Source organism: Protomyctophum parallelum, assembly GCF_964188405.1.
Source record: "Protomyctophum parallelum genome assembly, chromosome: 5".
In the NCBI taxonomy this organism is placed as follows: domain Eukaryota; kingdom Metazoa; phylum Chordata; class Actinopteri; order Myctophiformes; family Myctophidae; genus Protomyctophum; species Protomyctophum parallelum.
Window position 1 is genome coordinate 24,704,081 of NC_139702.1, and position 21,061 is coordinate 24,725,141.

Consider the following 21,061-nt stretch of genomic DNA (forward strand, 5'->3'; position numbering starts at 1 on the left):
AATATTGGTAGGAATTTAATTTGAACGCTGAAATGTGGCCAACACAAGAAACATGAGAATTACAATTAAAAGTTGAAGATTGATTGGTGGATGACCAGTGGTGTAGCATATGTACAGTATAAAACACTATTTTACATACTGCAATTGTCCACTTTGTATGAATGTTCAAATTTATTTTATTGATTTATTTTCTAAATTATGACAAAAATAGTCTGAATCTGAATATAAGTTTTAAGTCATGTAAAACAGCTTAATTTGCAAATAAATATTGGGCTTTAAATGAGTTCTTATCCAATATTATTTGGATGAGGATTAAACAATGTCAAATGGAAAGAGTTTCTCAATGAATCAATTAGTCAGTAATACAACTGTATGTGTCAAATATTTCTACTTGAGTACAAGTTAAAACGTTTTGGCATCAAATACTTACAGTACCAAAGTAAAATGGTAAATGAACACAGGAACTGCTCTTCAGACAGGAGGCTGCTGGCACACCCCATTTCAGACAGGAGGCTGCTGGCACACCCCATTTCTATACTCTGTCATTCTTGAATGCTACTCCTCCTCACAGCGTAATAGTTCTGAATTTGATCTGGATCATCATATTATTAGAATAGAGCTCAAGACTGTTGGCACATACTGTAGTATAATATGGGAAGCCGTTTCACCAACTGAACGATTATGCTAAACTACAGGATTTCCAGGAAAACTAAACTAAGGGAAGATCGTGTCTGGACACAGTTTAATATGCTTTTGTTCTCTGTTACAGAATAATACATCCTTATCTCATGTACTCACCTGTCTTTACGGTCTCGATATTTAACCCATTTTGGACGGCCGGGAACCCCATTTGGTATTTTAAGCATTGTGTTGTACTTTAGCTATTGAAAAATAGCAGATCTACAAGCTTGTAGGTCTGCTATTGTATTCTTTCAGAGCAAACATTTTTAACTCAAATCTTTTCCTGCATGCAGTGCATGGAACAACATATTTTGAGATGGTGGTTGGAGGCCAATTACATAAAATGACTGATATAGAAACATGGGTTTTTTTCTGAAAACTGTCAGGATTTAGAAGACATTTGCAAAAGTTCTGTTGAACTGAAGTTTATTTACAAGAGAGAGCGTGTCTGCTGTGTGTGTGTGTGTGTGTGTGTGTGTGTGTGTGTGTGTGTGTGTGTGTGTGTGTGTGTGTGTGTGTGTGTGTTGCGTGTGTGTGTGTGTGTGTGTGTGTGTGTGTGTGTGTGTGTGTGTGTGTGTGTGTGTGTGCCACCGCTGCCACCAAACTACTTGAACTACTTTCACTTTACTGTATATGCGTCACTGACTGAGAGGGTGCTCTGTTGCTGCTGTTAACCCTTCACAGCCTAGGGCCACTCTTCTCTGTACTCCATCTGTCTCTTCCTCTGTTATGGTTTAGTGCACACACACACACTCAGACACACAGACACACACACACACACACACACACACACACACACACACACACACACACACACACACACACACACACACACACACACACACACACACACACACACACACACACACACACACACACACACGCATGCACAGTCGCACACGCTTCATAATCTGTGACACAGTGCCTTGACTTTAAGGAGTGTGTTTATGCTGAGTCATCATGTGTCAGGTATCAAGACCGTTTTATAACTGATTAAATAATATAGACCAAGGACCATGAAGGAGATATGAGAGAGACAGACAGAGAGGGAGAGAGAGACTTTTAGTAGTTGAGAGATTGTGTGTGTGTGCGCATACTGTACAGTGCATACTGTATACAGTGCAGATGCAGTTAGACAGATAATGTAAGAGAGCGAGAGAGAGAGAGAGAGAGAGAGAGAGAGAGAGAGAGAGAGAGAGAGGAAACCAGTGAGTGTATCTCTCCACCCAGTCTTGAGAACCAATCACCCAGTCCCCCCCCCCCCCCCCCCCCCCCGCCCCCTTCACTCCAAACCACCCCTCTGGGACCTCTCCTCCATCATCACATGGTCCGGTTAATGTTTAACCCTTCAGGGGCGCGTTGTTGTTGTTCATCTCTCTGTGTCTTCCTGTCAAGACAGTGAAGAAGTGGTCCGCACACACACACACAGGCTTTGCTCCAGTAGTGTTTTATTGTGTTAAAAAAAACACCATCAATTATAGGACACAACGTTTCGGCCGTGAACGGCCGGCCTTCGTCATCAGGTGATCTTTCTTCCTGTCAGAAGCACAAGGAAGCTCCATGACTGTACAGAACACATTGTAGATGGATGGGGGGGTTTAGTGTATCTGTTCTGTGATTGGCTCGTTCCATCCCCCCCCCCCCCAGGGGTGGAGTTAAGTGTTGTTGCATGCTGTACATGCTGCTGCCAGTGAGTGAGTTAGTGTGTCTGCAAAGCTCCGAGCGGGGTGTGACATCTTGATTACAGATACTACTTACTGTACAATATGTTGCTCACAACAAGCCGCTGCCGGTTGGAATGAGTGCAGGATAGAAGGTTTAAAGTCACGACAGGACAGGAGGATATATTAAAGATGGACTCTGTTGTTTCAGAAGAGGTGTGTGGTGGAGGTCAGGAACAGGTGAGTGTCCATCGGCATAACGGCGATGGAGCAGTTTACCACTGGAGCCCTGAGGGTGTGTGTGTGTGTGTGTGTGTGTGTGTGTGTGTGTGTGTGTATGCGTGCGTGCGTGCGCGCTGCTCTATTAATTATTTTAGGAGTAGATGCGTTACCTCTTGGTCTTTTATTCTGTAGACAAAGTTTTACACAGACAACTTTTTTCTTCTTTTCTTCTTATTACAAATACAAATCATGCATCAGACAACGCCCCAAAGGGAAACCATTGGAGCTGTGCAGAAAGAAACAAGGGACTCCAATGATCAGATAAACTAGAGAAAAAAAGGCTGAATAGCCAAGCATTCTTTATGTACAGTATGTTGCATAATGTTGTATTTGAGTGTGTTGTGATGTTTTTTTAATGGATGCTATCTAGGCCAGGTCTCTTGTAAAAAGAGATTTTGGATTTCCATGAGACTTCCTGGTGAAATAAAGGTCAAATCAATTACAAAATATTGAATCACTCATGGCTAAGAGCGTCTGCTAATTGTCTAAATGGTAATTGCCTATGTATATATCGTGTGTATGTGTGTGTGTGTGTGCGTGTGTGTTTGTGCGACCGTGCGTGTGTGCGTGCGTGCGTGCATGCGTGTGTGCGTGTGTGTGTGCGTGTGTGCGTGTCCAGGTCCTGCAGGCCCAGTTGGACAGTCTCCTCCAGGGTCAGGACGGCATCAACAGCACCTGTAACTTCACAGAGCAGGCTCTGAGTCGCGGCAGCGAGGCCGAGGTGCTGCTGGTCAAGAAGCAGATGAGCGAGAGGCTCAGCGAGCTGGCCATCCAGGTCAGCCCCCGCCGTGAAACTATATACTTTTATATTTATTTTTATCGGCCATTATTCTAATCACTCGCTTTTTTCTGTCAATCGATAACACATTCTGGAAGGGAACCCCTTTTGGTGTTTTTACTATAAGCATTATGTTATACTTTAGCTATTGAAAAATAGCAGATCTACAAGCTCGTAGCGCGCCACCCTACAAACTTGTAGGTCTGCTATTTTTGAAAAATCGTGAAAATGCTGCACAAATCCTCGAATATATATTCTTTCAGAGCGATCGTTTTCGCGTGCATGGTCGCTTTCTCTTTGGAGCAAATTTTTTGCCACGGCCATATCATAAATGAGTGGACAAAATGACCAGTAACACATAAAAGAGACCTGAATGACCATAACGAGTACAAACGAAACCAAATGAACGGGTCTATTTGGTTTCCATTTGTAGTCACTCGCACACATAATGCACATTCTCACAGTTATGGGTGTCTTTTAGGCATGTAACGATATATCGTATATTGATATATATTGATATTAATCCCGACGATATGAATCGATTCATTTAAATAAGAACATCGATTTTCAAAGAAAAGGGGGTTAGTGTGCGATGTGAAATGTGAGCTTTAGTCATATTCCATCATATTCAAGTGCTTTTGGAGAGAAATGACTACTTTCAGTAGTAGAGCACTGTAGAGGGGAGCTGTGTGTGTCTGTGACTGTGCCCAGGTGATGGTCGTTGTTGCTCATCAAGGAAGGAAATTATGTTTCTGCACTGTCAAAAGTAATACTACTTCTTTTGCAATGTAGTTAAATAAAAAAATCTCAGGGGGGAAGATAAATTATATAAAATTAAAAAAAACTGTAATTTTTCTTTAAAATATATATTTTTCGTATTTTATCGTGAAAAATCGTATCGTGAACCTCATATCGTGATACGAATCGTATCGTGAGTTGAGTGAATCGTTACATGCCTAGTGTCTTTACAAATCAAATATTTTAGAATCACTAGTATTTGTATTAGCAGTGGGTTCATAATGTGTCTAGTAAATCAGTGTCATACATATATTCTGAAGAAAATCTGGAGACTACTTAGCATTCTGTAATTGGGGTATTATGACCTAATATTTGCCACGGATGAGGCCTATATAGTCTTTGCCACGGAACACATTTGTCTGTGTGTACGGACGGACACGTCGATGACGCCCCCTGGTCACACCCCATATATACACCGTCCCTTCCAGGACCTGCCCCTGAGGCCCGGCGAGAACCAGCATCTGGACTTCCTGTCGGAGACGGACGGCCTGAAGAAGTCCATCCACAACCTGGGCTCCGTGGTCACCACCAACGCCGTGGCGCTGGAGAGCGTGGCCACGGGCGACGGCCTGCGCCACTGCACCGTGGGCCTGCCCACCTCCGTCACCGTCACCACCAAGGACAAGGTCGGCCACTGCCGTGTATACTGCATGTCGTAGTCTTTTGAATAGTTTTAGACAGTTTTAGACAGTCACCTGGAATGCGTTATTAGTGTTGGTCTAGTTTTAGTCGACTAAATGTCATGCGACTTTAGTCGACTAAATCTACAGTCGATTTAGTCGACTGAAATGTGTTTTGGCGGGCCTTGATGCCGTCGTTGTAGATCTGCTATTTTCAGCATGCAACCAAGTGTAAAATGACTTTGGATCTCTTGTCCACTATAGTCCCTTCCTAACATTTTAGTCTATGTATGTGACATTAATGAGCACGAGTATGACTATTAGTACCAGTAGGGGCGCTGTTTGCCAGAAACAGAGAGAGATAGTGCTGTACTGTTGCCTGCTAATGAGAGAGAGAAGAGGAGGAGGGGGGGGGAGAGGGGAGTTGCACCACTCAGTTCACACGGGTGTGATTTTTTTTGTATATCTTTGCTGTTTGGCAAGAAACCAAGTATGGTCCAAAATATAAACCTTTCAGGAAAAAAACAAAACACAATACTGCCTAATAATCAATGTTGGTATTGTGACATTGTCAGATACGTGCATATTGTGCCATTATATTTGCACTTTATCCAAATCCAGCTCAAGTGGTTTTTGTCCAGTGTTTTAGAATGACTAAGTCAGACGGACTGAGTCGTTAGTGAAGTTTGTTTATCTTCCGCTGTGCAGCTGCTCTGTGTGCCACGGTGCCACCGCCATGCAGGGGGGGGGGGGGGGTGGAGTTAGGGGGTTTGACCGACAGTTCGAGGCTCCAATGGAGTTAGGAGGTATAAGGCTCCATTTTCGTCACCGCTTTAAACCCATTATCCCTAAACTTCTTTGCCTTTTTTTTTTTTTACTATTTTGCAAAACATTTTTGAATAGTTAAAATGGCCGGTCTACAAACTCACAACATGTCAATGTAGATTGGCTAGTTGAATTATTCAAAAATGTTTTTCAAAATATAAAAAAAAGGAAAAGAAGTTTAGGGATAAGGGGTTTAGCGGTGACGAAAATGGAGCCCTTAGTCTGAAGTGCTTTTTAATACTTTTCATTGGTTCAATATTTGTAAAATATTGAACACCCTTTACAGACGTACATAGCACCGATAAAAAAAGTATTTATTCCTATTGTCGTTGTAGCAGCATCTTGTGAAACGCACACAATTGAATTTTGCTTCTTGTACCTAACATGAGGAGTGGAAAATAAAACCTTCTTAATTCTTTTTTTTTTTTACTGTATTTTTATCAGAGCAACCCATTTTGCTCAACAATTTGGTGTACAGTGTAAGGACACCCATATGAATGTGTGCAGAACACGTGCACGTTAGGGCATTAAGCAACTAGTCGACTCGTTTACTAGTCGACTAGTTATAGTCACCAATGTACACAGTTTTTAAATGTACAAATATTTATTTCCAAACCCCTCCCCCCCCTTTTTTAACATAATAGGTAGTTAAACAACAAGTCGACTAGTAACTAGGCAACTAGTCAACTAGTAAAAAATGACTAGTCACTAGGGCATTCACTTCTAGTCATTTTTTATACGTGCACTAGGGCCTAGTGCACGTATACATCCACCATCACCCCTGTATCCTCCCTTCACTAACACCCCTTCTTGACGATTGATCTTTCATTCCCGACGGACTTCGCGGCCGAAGGACGGAGAGCTGTGCAAGATGGGGAACGCCGCCATCGCGGCGGAGCTGCTGGCGCCCGACGGCCGCGCGGTGGCAGGCGGAGGGCAGATCCTGGACAACAAGAACGGGACGTACGAGTATCTGTTCACGGCGCCCAGAGAGGGCAGCTTCAGCCTGTCGCTGCGTCTGTACGAGCAGCACATCAGAGGCAGCCCCTTCCGGATCAAAGCCACCAAGTCCGTCGACGTGTCGCCCACGTCGGACGGCGTGAAGAAGAGGCTCAAGTCGCCGGGCAGCAGCGGCCACGTCAAGCAGAAGGCCATCAAGAGGCCGGCCAGCATGTACAGCACCGGCAAGAGGAAGGAGAACACCATCGAGGACGACCTCATCTTCAGAATCGGTAAAGGCGGTGTCGTCACTGATGTCTTTTGTTTTTCTTTGCTCAGAAGAGATTATGGTAACTCTGAACGCTCAACCCCAAATTGTCCCCGTTTTATTTTTGAGACCACTCGCCCCTCCCAGTTTCTTGTATTCACAATATTTGTTCTACTGAAGTTAAGGTCAGGAATATGTTCAGGGTTAGGCATAGTTTTACTGAGGTTACGTTTAGAAATAGGTTTAGGTTTAGGCATAGTTTTACTGAGGTTACGTTAAGGAATAAGGTTAGGTTTATGGAATAGTTTCACTGAGGTAACCTTTAGGAATAAGGTTAGTTTTTGGCATAGTTTTACTGAGGTTACATTAAGGAATAAGGTTAGTTTTATGGAATAGTTTCACTGAGGTAACTTTTAGGAATAAGATTAGTTTTTGGCATAGTTTTACTGAGGTTACGTCAAGGAATACCTGGTGGCAACCGTGCCAAGGGCGCCATATTTGACACAAACAACAAGCGTGTTTTGGGACGAACATTCTTGTCGAGAGATTTGACCCTTTAACCCATTCTGACCGGGCACCCATTTTGGTGTCAGCATCATGTTATGCTTTAGCTATTTAAAAATAGCAGATCTACAAGCTCATATCGCGCCACAGAGTGGCGCGATACGAGCTTGTAGGTCTGCTATTTTTGAATAATCGAAGAACGACTGACATTTTTAGAATCTGATCTCAGGTCAGAATGGGTTCATCAGACCAGTGTGTGTCCGGCGGAAACCTCGTATGAATCTGATCTCAGGTCAGAATGGGTTAAGCTTCATGCAATACCTCTAGTTGTCCAGTAGGCGTCCAGAGTCTAGTCTCAAATGGAGACAAATCAATATCACAGATATTTACGGTTAATAAACGATTATCAAAAACAAAAGATTTACAACTGTACTCGCTGACTGCTTTTTTCACTTTGCAACAAATCTCTTTGTCACAATCTGCTTTTCCTGGCGAATGTTACCCCCAAATATATTTAAAGCTTACAATGCGTTGCGATGCTTACATGTCGCGAGTAATAGAGTAGGGAGACTACCTTCAACCACAGCACATATACTAGGTGTATGTTAATACAAAAGCACTGCAGCTGTATACCGGTAATACTAAGGGTTTTTCTAATATGCAGTAGTAAAAAACATTGCCATATTTTATGTATTCCAGGTACCAAAGGGAGGAACAAGGGCGAGTTCACCAACCTGCAGGGAGTGGCTGCATCCTCTCAGGACAAGGTTCTGATCGCTGACAGCAACAACCAGTGTGTTCAGGTACTAACACACGCACGCATGCACGCACGCACGCACGCACGCACGCACGCACGCACACACGCACACACACACACACACACACACACACACACACACACACACACACACACACACACAATGGCACAAATAGTTTTTCAGATGGGGGTCCATGGCCAAATATATATATATATATATATATATCAATTTATGGGTCCTTGGCACCAAACAGTTTAACACATTTTGGGCAGGAACCCCTCTTGGTGTTTTAAACATTATGTTATAATTTACCTATTGAAAAATAGCAGATCTACAAGCTCATAGCACCACCACCGAGTGGTGCGCTACGAGCTTGTAGGTCTGCTATTTTTGAAAAACCGTGAAAATGTGACGCAAAATTGGAATATATATTTATTCAGAACGAACGTTTTGAACTCAAATCTTTGCTTCTTGGGGGGGAGGGGTCCCTGAAACAACATATTTTCAGATGGGGGTCGGTGACCAAATATGTTTGGGGTCCTTGACATGAAAAAGGTTGAGAACCACTGACATAGAAATATGTGGTTTAAAAAAAAAACTGTTAGGATTTAGATTTGTAGAATCGTTCCCATGTCAAAATGCAGGGTTAAGAAGCACTGATATTATACACTATATTTTGCCTGAAGTACAGCACATGGAGTACATTGTCCAGTACTGCAATCAGCCCTGCAGTACAGCAGCAGCGCACCAACGCAGTGACTCATCACTATTTTCCTCTTAAGACTGCTGCCTCTGTACTCTGGCATCGTCATGGAAACATACCCCCCTGTGCACCATTGTTTTAGCTGAAAAATAATTGGGAAAAAAGTGCTAATGATTTATGAGCTGTCCTGGCAAGATGACACGTTTAAAAATAGTGTTTGTTTCCCTCAGTTTCACCTTAATATTATTATCTTAATGAATACATAAATAAACTATGTTTGGTGTGTTATTGATTGATTGAATACTTTATTAGTCAGGAATATAAACAGCACGAGGTAGAGTAAGACATTAAGACTAAAAAAGACAACACATCCAATTCATCAACATATAAAGAATGAACACAATAACAACAACAAATACAAATACTATTACAAAGGAGTTGGGAAATTAAGTTTAAATGTGTTCTTGTGATCAACTTGCAAATTCATGTGTGGACATACAGTGCTTGGTTAATAAAATGATGCTTATTATGAATATAATAATAATTTGTAATAGTAGTAGATTATGTGCTTGCTAACCACATGAACGCTAGCACTCCTATTCTGGGACTGACAAACATTCGGCAAAAATATCTCATTTGGCAAAGTGCTCTCTACACTGATATCAGTGTAGAGAGCAAAGAAGGAGCGAGCCTTATATATATATATATATATATATATATATATATATATATATATATATATACCCCTGGGGGACTCCGCTCAACTTACAGTGGAAACCTCATACTGTATGTCCAAAACTGTTACTTTTCAAGCTTGTGTAGATCTGCTAATTCTGATGCTTTTGTGTGACGTGACGCTGTAGTATGATCAAAGTACTATATGGGTATTCATTTTGAAAACCCCCCACAAAAAGTAAAATATGGAGATAAGAGGTTGTTGTGTCGTTGCTGCATCCTCCGCATCATCCCAGTCATAGGAGGCCTTAGCTACATTTCACCAGTTTCAATTGAAACGGGCCTCCACCCTCAGGGGGGCCTCCAAGCTCCAACTGAACGTCAGGCGTCAGTCAACCCCCACCACTCTTGGCCCTCTCTATCTCGCTCACTCACCCACAATGTTAAGTTACACCTATTTTATGTTAATAACCTGGATAAAATGTGCAGCATTGGGGAGGTAAAGGGGAGACACTTTAATTGTGAAGGGACGACAGGATGAGGAGGGCCTCATATCTGGTCTTGAAACGGGCCTCCAGATTCCTAAGGCCGCCCCTGATCCCAGTGGTGTTGATTTCCTCAGATCTTCACCAACGACGGTCAGTTTAAGAGTCGTTTCGGCGTGCGCGGCAGGACCCCCGGTCAGATGCAGAGGCCCACGGGCGTGGCTGTCCACCCCAACGGTGACATCATCATCGCCGACTACGACAACAAGTGGGTCAGCATCTTCTCCGGCGAAGGCAAGTTCAAGGTGAGAGTTTTTGTTGTTGTACCATGCCATGCCATGCGAAAATATCCCCCCCCCCCCAAAGTCAATAAGAAACATTAAAACATTTTTTTTATAATACTTTTTTGAATTTTCCTTTTTCCACACAAATGACAATACAAATATACAAAGAGACAACAATGAACATTACAAGACAATTACTGATATAAAGAAAGCAAAACAACAATAACCCAAAAAAAACAACAACAACAGCACTACTCCTCTTCAGCTTCATCCAAATTACTCATACAAAGAAAACAAAACAACAATGACCAAAAACTACTTACAATACATGTTTAATAAATATTTACGGTAATTATAAAAACTGTTTCTTTTTACCCCATTCCCCCCCAATATGTAGTCGTTATACCAAAACATTCCTCACACTGCTTGCCTCTGATGTTGTATCCTACTGGCCTACCAGTCAGTTCAAATAAGTCCACTGACACATAGACAAATTACATCCTGCACATAATTGTACATTCATTCAAACGTCTAACTCATGACTGGGGAGGAATTCTGGGACATACTGCAGGTGCAGGGCTACTGCTCTGAGTTTAATAATCATTACATCTTGATGTGAAAGAAAATATTTCTAAGGTTGCTATGTGTATCCTATGGACAATCAAAATCAGTTGGGAGTATTTCATTTGGTGTCATAATTATACATGGCACACTGACTATCACGAAAATGAAAACAGGGCACTTCATGTGAAAACGTTTGAAGACCCCTGGTCTAGAACATGTTTTATTTATTATTGTGAATTAATAATAATAATAATTATTATTATAAATGTGCATATATATATATTTTTTACATAATTTCCTCTGATAAGTCCTAGTAGTAAAAAGTAGTAGCAAGGTTGAAGTATAAATTAAGTAGAAATGAATCCGGGTGTTACAGGGTCAATGAAGCAGTGCCCAGTCAGCTTCATCCTTCTCTCTCTGCCCTTGTCTGTGACCCGCGGGAGGCCTGCTTTAGTAGAGTACATGTTTCTGATGTGGTCCTCCCATGTGACCTTTGTTGTAGTATAGGACAGTGATGAGTGACAGGGCATTACAAATATGACAAATATAACCAAGGTCATGAGTTGAATTCAAACCCATGGCATTATGCATGGTTGTCATCAAGTCACGACAGTGTTGTCTATTTTTACATTCCTTTTAATGCTTTATTAGTACTGTACAATAATTTATGAATTATTACACATGCACAATTATTACACATTAGTCTTGTACACCAGTGTTTCTCAAAGTGTGGTCCGGGGACCACCAGAGGTCCTTGAGGGGGTTTCAGGGCAAATTTACTTAATATATACAGTACGTACATTGCATATTTGAAAATAGCCAACCTGCAAGCTCACAATGCATTGCCACGTGTTGTGTTGTGAACTTGTAAATCGACGATAAAAGAAAATACAAATTCATATTAATGTGTGGGTGTCCTTGGCATGGAAAACGTCTCCCTCTCAGCTGTCCCACTGTCTGCCTCTCCTATTTTCTCTCTCTCTCTCTCTCTCTCTCTCTCTCTCTCTCTCTCTCTCTCCCACTGCTGTCTGTCTCAATTAAGACAATATACCAAGAGTAGTTTTACCAATAAACCAATAAACAGAGAGTCAAGAAGAGTCATGGTTGCCAGTGCTGGCATCACAGTCCTGGCTCCCTCAATGCATTTCACAGTCATCTATATTAGATAATGCCTTCTTTAAACTGTGGCTGGCTATAATGTGTTGCTGCCTAAGTCTCACTTCAACAGCATCTCTTGAGGTATTTGCTGGCACCAACCTTCTTGGCTATACTGTACATAAATACATGCATTCTGGTCTGACGTAAGATCAGCTCTTATGTTACCACTTGAAGTAAACAACACAATAGTTCAGCATTAATGCTCTCTCTCTCTCTCTCTCTCTCTCTCTCTCTCTCTCTCTCTCTCTCTCTCTCTCTCTCCAGGCTAAACTAGGCTCAGGGAAGCTGATGGGTCCTAAGGGCGTGTCGGTGGACAGGAATGGACACATCATCGTGGTGGACAACAAGTCCTGCTGCGTCTTCATCTTCCAGCCCAACGGGAAGCTGGTCACCAAGTTCGGAACCCGAGGCAACGGCGACCGGCAGTTTGCAGGTAAAGAACCAGACGACAGAACCACACTCAGTTGATGGACAATAAACCAAGCACATCATTTTTTTTCTTTTTTTTTTATATTGTTACTGTTGGGCAGAAACCTCTCTCCATATTCTAACATTTTATTTATTTATTTTTTGGAAATAATGCCATGCTTTTTTATTCGTATCGTGAAAAGTAACAGTTTCGCACCCGCAGAGACGATAAAACATGACAATGACAATATCATTCTCATGCATGTTTATAAAATGCCTATAATCAAAAACAGACATTAACTATTACTACAAAAACTAATAGGTAATCATAATCATATTTTTTTCTTACCACATTACAAAAGAACAGAGCTATACCTCTTAAATGCAGTATATGAGACAGTGTGATTGCTAAGGATTGTGTCCTATAACACCGGTAGGTATGAATTGTCCCCATATTTCTTGAAAGATAGCGGATTTCACTTTAATGGTAAAAGACAATTTGACAATTCTCTGTACCGTTGTCTAGTAACTAGACAACGGTACAGAGAATTGTCAAATTGTCTCTTCTGGAAAAACCCAGATAAACTAGACTCTAGTTTATCTGGGTTTTTCCAGAAGAGTGCAATTGTGTTTAGCCTGGAAGAAGAGACAAGAGAGTTTGTAATCTATATTTGAGTGGTGCAACCACTCCCTTACGGAGCTGTGTGTGTGGGTGCCTGCCTGGCTAGCTGGGTATGAGCACGAAAATAGCATGATTGCTTTTCACCACCTGTGCGCAACCTAACACACACAAACACACATTAACTGCTGTAGGCCTACTTGAGTACATTTCTGGGGGCATCTATACTTTACTTGAGTATTTGTTTTTGTCTTTTGGAAGCTTATGACTTCCACTCTGCTACAGTTCAAAGATGGACTACACGACTCGGGAACGGTTGGTTCCCAAGGCTACTTACTTACTCGCTCAAAGAGCAACATTGTACTTTTAACTCCACTTATTTTCTAGGAAGGTACCCTCGGGACCCAAACTTACAAAAATACATGACAAATTAGACTCTTCAAGCTCTATGTTATGACTCGAGTGTGGTGTGACCCAAAAGCACAGCAAGGAGAGGCGAAGCAGAGTAAAGCCCACCCGGGAGGGTTTTTATTCACAAACAGGAGGGTGAAAGGAGGTGCAGGGGTCCGTAGGCTGCTGCACAGAGCTCGGAAACACTGGAGGGGAGAAGAGAAGGTCGAAGTCAATGGCAGGTTGACAGAGTAGAGGAAATAGCACAGTAACGGCGTGCCGTTTAACTGTCTTAACACTAAAACACTGAGAGCCTATAAGTCTGGCTGTCTAACATTACCAACCGTAGACTGGGGAAGAACTGGCACAGAGCTCCGGGCGGGGCTGGCTCTTGTAGCCTCAGGAGGTGATTGCAGATGTCCCTCAGGTGTGGAGCTAGGAGCTGGGGAACACCTGCGATGAGGTGTGCTGTGATTGAAGTGCTCTGAGACCCTCTAGTGGCGCTGACTGGCACAGATCAATCACAGCACGGATGTGGAGGTGATGGAGAGCGAACCGTAACACTCTATCAAAATGATCTACAACAGTTAGTTCTCAAGTTTTTCCATGCCAAGGACCCCCAAAAGTATATGTAAAGTATTTGGATGCGAACCCCCATCTAAAAATGTTTTATTTTCTTTATTTTTATTAAAGATTTGTCTTTGGCTTTTGTGCCTTTATTGATAGTTACAGTGAAGGCAGACAGGAAAGATGGAGAGAGAGAGAGAGAGGGGAGAGACATGCAGCAAAGCCATGAACGGGACTCGAACACGTGACACGCGGTCAGGCAAGAGCCTATATGTGGCATGCGCCTGGACCACTAGGCCACTTCAGGCGCCCCCTGAAAATGTTTTCTGCCAGGGACCCCCTATAGAGGTCCCAAACCGTGTGTTGAAAAGCATTTTCTAATCTCTTACTGTTCTAGTTCTCCCGTGGTGCCTTTCATTCAGTTGGCACGCATACAACATTCACAATGCAGTCTACAGTTTATTCTAGATATTTTTAGTTTTACCAAAAACATTCACAATGCAGTCTACAGTTTATTCTAGATATTTCTAGTTTTACCAAAAAACATTCACTATGCAGTCTACAGTTTATTCTAGATATTTCTAGTTTTACCAAAATCCATTCACCATGCAGTCTACTGTTTTCTAGATATGTCAAGTTTTTCCATGCTACAGTGGAGGAATGTCATGTGTGACCTTGTTATTCTGTCTTTTAGGTCCTCACTTTGCTGCTGTCAACCACAACAATGAAATCATCATCACTGACTTCCACAATCACTCTGTCAAGGTAATGTCTGTCTGTCTGTCTGTCTGTCTGTCTGTCTGTCTGTCTGTCTGTCTGTCTGTCTGTCTGTCTGTCTGTCTGTCTGTCTGTCTGTCTGTCTGTCTGTCTGTCTGTCTGTCTGTCTGTCTGTCTGTCTGTCTGTCTGTCTGTCCGTCCGTCCGTCCGTCCGTCCGTCCGTCCGTCCGTCCGTCCGTCCGTCTTTTTTATCCTCATACCTAATTACTATTTTTTTTAATTTACAATGACAAAATAAAATCATGTATTATATTTGAAAATAGCAAAAAAAAGAGCTAAACTTCCAATAAAGAATTTCCATCAACAACAAACAGGGTGCATACTTAGTTTAGACTAGTCATTGGTTAGACATGGGTTAAGGTTAGGTTTAGGTGTGCTGCCCCGTGGGAGGTTAGGTTTAGGGTGAGGGTTTGAGATAGGTTGTAGTTGTATAGGACTAATGACTGGTCTAACCAATGACTATAGTCTAAACCAAAAACTGTCTAAACTAAGTAATGCACCCGTTTTAAAGTAGCAATTGCAATTAATCTCGGGGAACGTATAGAAAGACGCCCCCTGATTTCCTGCTCTAAATCTGTTCCTTTTGCCTTCCTTTCCTTGTGCATCACCTTGGACAGGTGTTCAACACGGAGGGAGAGTTCCTGTTGAAGTTTGGCTCCAACGGCGAGGGCAACGGACAGTTCAACGCCCCCACCGGAGTGGCCGTGGACGTCAATGGGAACATCATCGTGGCGGACTGGGGCAACAGTCGTATACAGGTCAGTTTACATGAACCACTTTAATCCCCATTTTGACCTGGGAACGATTCTACAAATGCCTTCTACATTTTTAGACAGTTTTCTAGACATGTTTCTATGTCAACTATTTAACGTCAAGGACCCCTAGAATTATTATGTAATTGGCCACCGACCCTCGTCTGAAAATATGTTGTTCCAGGGACCCTCCCCCAGAAGCAAAAAGTTAAAAACGTTCGCTCTGAAAGAATATATTCAAACATTTGGGCCATATTTTCATGATTTTTCAAAAATAGCAGACCTACAAACTCGTAGCGTGCCACTCGGTGGCGCGCTATGAGCTTGTAGATTCTTGTAGATTGTAGATTCTTTTTTCAATAGCTATAAAGTATAACATAATGGTCTCTCTGTCTGTCTGTCTGTCTGTCAGGTGTTCGATGGCAGTGGTTCCTTCCTGTCCTACATCAACACGTCGGCAGACCCCCTGTACGGCCCCCAGGGCTTGGCCCTCACCTCTGACGGACACGTGGTGGTGGCCGACTCGGGGAACCACTGCTTCAAAGTCTACCGCTACCTGCAGTAGCCAAACGCAAACCTGTACATTGTGGTACATACACACAGTGTACCTGCATACTTTGACACATGCAAACATATTGTACATAATTATTATCACATGCACAGTTGCACACATGCGTGCGCGCACACACATGCACGCACACACGCGCGCGCACACACACACACACACACACACACACACACACACACACACACGCACGTGCACACACACACACACACACACACACACACACACACACACACACACACACACACACACACACACACACACACACACACAAAGCATGTGCTCAAAAGCAAGTACTCAAGCGCACACACACACTGTGTGGACTAGTTGGCGGATTTGCACTCACCCTTTCATCCATTCATTCATTCACTCATTCCTTCCTCCATCGTGCCATCATTGTATAGCGTCTTGTTTTCACTCCTTCAAAAGACTCCTTCCAGAGACTCCTTCGACACTCGCACTGGGACTCTCGTCGACATATCTCCTCTCCTATACGACATGTGAGTTGTATGTCCGCTGTCTATACCTCTGCCGACGGAAAGAGGTATAATTGCAACTCCAATAACTATATGGCAGGTTGGCAGAGACAATAGAACTATACGCCGTCTCTGCTTCACTTGCCGTATCTAGGTGACATAGGTGGCCATCTTTTCAAGTAGCTTGTGAGGCTATTGATTCCAATGGGAGAAGAGAAGGTGAACACAACTACTGACCCCCCTTGTTTTTGTTTTGGACCCCCCATGGCCACTGAACTAAATACTGGACCCATTCTTCACAAGCCATACAATCTCACCAACATTCTGACATTTTACTAAATGTGCTTAAAGCTACTTTCCACCACTGATTCCCAGGGTATAGTTTAAAAATAAAATACACACACATATTCAGCCTGTTTCTCTCTTTGTGAAATACATTCCATTTGAAGAATCTGGATTTTAAAAGAATGAAACGTGATACTTGAATATCAAGTATGTTGCAGCTTTGGTTTGTTGTGATGTATGGACAAAAGACTGGAAAATAATGATATTGTATGAATGAATAATGACTGTTTTTTTTTAGTGGTTGTTCGGTGTGTGTCTGTGTGTGTGTGTGTGTGTGTCTGTCTGTCGGTCTGTCTGAGATTTAAAACAGTGACAAAAGTGAAAACATCACAAATGTCAAAATGTCCAAAGATGAATTGAAAGGTCAACACTATTAATACAATAATTGCAGTTGTCACAAGTTCACTTAGGCTTCTGTCCTCACATGTTTGAACTACTCGCCATCAAAAGAAAGTGACATATATATATATAACAGGGTAGCCTATTTTCTAGAGTCCGACCGATGACAGAGTTTTGGGTCCGATTCTGATATTTGGTTAAACAAAGAAGAAAAGAAAGTCCCTCAGGGCTCTGTGCTAGTTCATTAACGTGCCGCTGTGCAGCGAGTGGTGAGCTTGTCGATCTGTTTTCTCTGCAAAAGCTTTCTCCACATTACGGATGCTGGGATTTATGTGATAAACAGAAATACATTTTTGATAGATAAAAAAAAGGAAATTAAGCATACTATGACACAATAAAAAATGTAAATGGCTAAAAAACTAGGACACATCGGCTGTAATCATTGCCGGTAACAAAGTCATCGAAAAGTATTTACTGTATATAATGGGCCAAATCCACATCGGTCGGGGCTCTACTATTGTCAAAGCATGAAGCGATATTTCTATGCATGCCGGTAAATGTCACATATAAGACTGCTGTGATCTTAGATAAATTAATTCACCCAAAAACCCCTAAAAAACCCTTTAGGTTCTGAAATGTTTTCACTGCATTTCTAGAGGTGGTTGTTTTCGTGCTCGACACCGCCCACCTGTATGGACACCAGTGGCTCTCAAACGTGTTGATTTCAGGGACACCCCATAACTCTGAGACCCGTAATGGTCCATTTGGTCTATCTCAGAGTTTTGGAACCCTGAGGGTCCCTGGACCAGACTTTGAGAACCACTTCAATAGACAAAAAATGCATAATGTGTTAATTCGTAACAATAGTAAGCTTTGGTTTTTCATCACTGTGTGTGTGTGTGTGTGTGTGTGTGTGTGTGTGTGTGTGTGTGTGTGTGTGTGTGTGTGTGTGTGTGTGTGTGTGTGTGTGTGTGCGTGTGCGTGTGCGTGTGCGTGTGCGTGTGTGTGTGCGCGTGTGCGTGTGTGTGTGTGTGTGTGTGTGAGAGAGAGACAGTGTGTGTGTGTGTGTTCATTAACAGGTCCAATCCATGATTATTTTGAATGTACACATTAGATTTACATTTGCATGCAATCTTAAAGAGTTTTATTTGTAGATTGAAAATATGCAATTTGTAACTTAAAATAATGTGTTTTACTCTGATGTATCATGTCTACAAACATCAACGTAAAAAAGAAAATAAGAAATGGAGCCTATCTATTGTTTTAGTCCTATCAAAAGCCTAGAGAATAAAAACATAAAAACTAATGTTCTATAATTATGCTCTTAAAGGTTGCTCTTAAAAATCATTAATTTACGCAACACTGATGGTACAGTCATAGTGAATCTATGAAATCTAATCCGCAACATAATTACTTTTGATACAATAATGTAGCGTGGGTCCCCACTCGATCGTTCTCTCACGGCTATGAGGGATCCTTGGCCTGAAATGTTTTTTGAAGGCCCCTCAATGCAACAAATTCAAATACTGAACTAGAATATTATCTCCAGGTCATGTTTTGTTACAGTAGTTTGCTAACAGATGTAGTTAAATAGCGTCATGTCAGCTGGAAACCTTGTATGTCCAAAACTGTGACTTTTCACGAAGAAATAAATAAATAATAACATTTGTATCCCGTGGATCTAATGTTGTTATTATTGTAAGTGGCAAGCTGTCACTTTTAGTTTTTGAATATAAAAAAAAAAAAACACAGACAGACAGACAGACAGACAGACGTAATCTCTCACTTTAACTTCAATTTAACTTTAGAAAGAAAATGTTAAATGTTAAAAAAAACAATACTGATCTACAAGCTCACAAGTGTTTGCTACTTTTGTGTCACACTGTGTATGACAAAGTAGTTTATGAAAAAAACCTAAAAAATCTGAAAAATGGAGATACAGGGTTTCTGCCTGACAATAATTAGTTGAACAGTCTCTTCTTGTCTAATCATTGACATTGACCTTCATTTGTTTGATTTGTTTAGTGTTGTTACACCGTTTCCTTATAAATCCAGTCGTCCACTGTGTTCACATTTCTATCACATTTCTGCTGTTTTATCATGTGTCATGTTTTCCTGATTTCCTGTGTCATGTTAATATCTGTGATGCCAAATGGAATTAAAGTGCCCATAGGAAATACTACTGTGTTTGTGCTCCTGTCCTGACTGAAACAAAAATGCTACTACATGAATGTCATCGTAACATATAGTTGCAGTCGGTCTACAGTTTAACCCATTTAGGCCTGACATCGACAATTAAAAAAAACAAAACTTCTAAATTACAGTTTTCTGAAATACCTCCAAATGCGCCACATTTTCACGACTTTCAAAAATAGCAGACCTACAAGCTCCTATACGCGCCACTCAGTGGCGGAGCTTGCTAGATCTGCTATTTCTCAATAGCTAAAGCATAACATAATGCTAACACCAAAAGGGGTTCACGCCCAGAATGGGTTGGCGACTGAAACTTTTGTTTTGACTTTTCCATGAATGATCTTTTAAGTGTTTATCATAAAAGTGTCTATCATCAAGAACCTCAGGTTGAAGTGAAGGAAATATACCCAGCTGCATACATTACACTGATTACAGTGTACTCACTGTAGGCCTACCATGTATTCCGGTAGCCTATATTGTGCTGTATGTCAGCGGTCCTCAAAGTGAGGTCCCCCCCCCAGGCCCCAGGGATCCTTGTACATATTATATTATATTATTTTGGAGGTATAGCCTACTTGACATGAAAAGGTTTGAGAACTACTGATCTATATGCTTTGTTGTGACATGGTTATATACTTATATTGTCATGTACTGAACGAGTTTATGTATAGGCTGCTACACTAGTATTACAGAACTGATATCATAAAGTATTAGATGCAGTTTCTAACAGCAGACAGCAGGGGGCATCAGAGCATCGTGAGAAGGAGTCACATCAAAGATGGTGCACAGATTAATCAATGTGAGGTAGCCAGATCTCAGTGTAGTGACATTGTTGTGGATGTGGGGTATCAAACCACAGACTAATTTAAGTAAAACATTTGAGTACTTTGGTTTATAGTTTCTTCCACCACTGCTTATTTTGTGTACCAAGACAAGAGAACGTCTTTGGCAGTTGCTTATCCTTTAACGTCTCCACCATCTTTGACGGAAACGCTGCACAGTGCTCCGCGGGAAATTCAGTCACCATCCGTTTCCTGTGATGTTTCTGAACATGAAAAAATGATAAATGTAAACACACTGTTGACACTGACGGCATAGAACTATTACAATAATAGAGTTGACAGTTTAATAACTGCTGAATATCGGATTAAGTCTGAACATTGGTGGCATAGTTTGAGCGACAACGTAGTAGGTCTACCGTAATAATGGTAAGTCAAATAACATAAAGTCTTTGATATGGTGCCATGGTGGTGAGAACAACATTAACAAATAAAAGGCAATAATGGGTCACATTACTTCGTGTGACACCACAATTGGTGACCTATTAAAATATGGGCCAGGCGTTGTTAATTCGTTGAGAGCGAAGGGAATGAGAGGAGGTCCCTTTTCAGTGCAACAAATTGTCAACAGCGAACCTGCTTTAAAATGTAAAACATTACGTGTAAAGAATTAGGCTAACAATGATCAGGTTCAGGCAGCTAAACTGCCATGTGGCAGCATTTATTCTAATGCAATGCTCAGCAGCAATAGAAGCTGTTTCTAAAACGATGTATATTAAATATAAATACAGTATTCATTGTTTATTTTTGGCTCCTGAGTCTTCTGTGTTTTTTGTTTAAAATTGTGTATTTGGAGGTGTATATATAG

The 21,061-nt window shown here is 41.6% G+C and overlaps 1 protein-coding gene across 1 annotated transcript in view; it reads left to right on the forward strand.

Moving 5' to 3' along the window:
* The window catches only part of LOC310859606 (tripartite motif-containing protein 2-like), a 23,759-nt gene extending 7,539 nt beyond the window's left edge, over positions 1-16,220 (forward strand). Inside the window, exons 5-13 of the mRNA XM_083766235.1 lie at positions 3,244-3,399; positions 4,629-4,826; positions 6,499-6,877; positions 8,056-8,159; positions 10,115-10,282; positions 12,248-12,416; positions 14,662-14,732; positions 15,362-15,502; positions 15,909-16,220. Of these exons, the coding sequence (XP_083622361.1) occupies positions 3,244-3,399; positions 4,629-4,826; positions 6,499-6,877; positions 8,056-8,159; positions 10,115-10,282; positions 12,248-12,416; positions 14,662-14,732; positions 15,362-15,502; positions 15,909-16,061 (1,539 nt within the window). The 3' untranslated portion in view covers positions 16,062-16,220. The remainder of the gene's footprint in view (positions 1-3,243; positions 3,400-4,628; positions 4,827-6,498; positions 6,878-8,055; positions 8,160-10,114; positions 10,283-12,247; positions 12,417-14,661; positions 14,733-15,361; positions 15,503-15,908) is intronic.
* Positions 16,221-21,061: the final 4,841 nt, after the last annotated feature.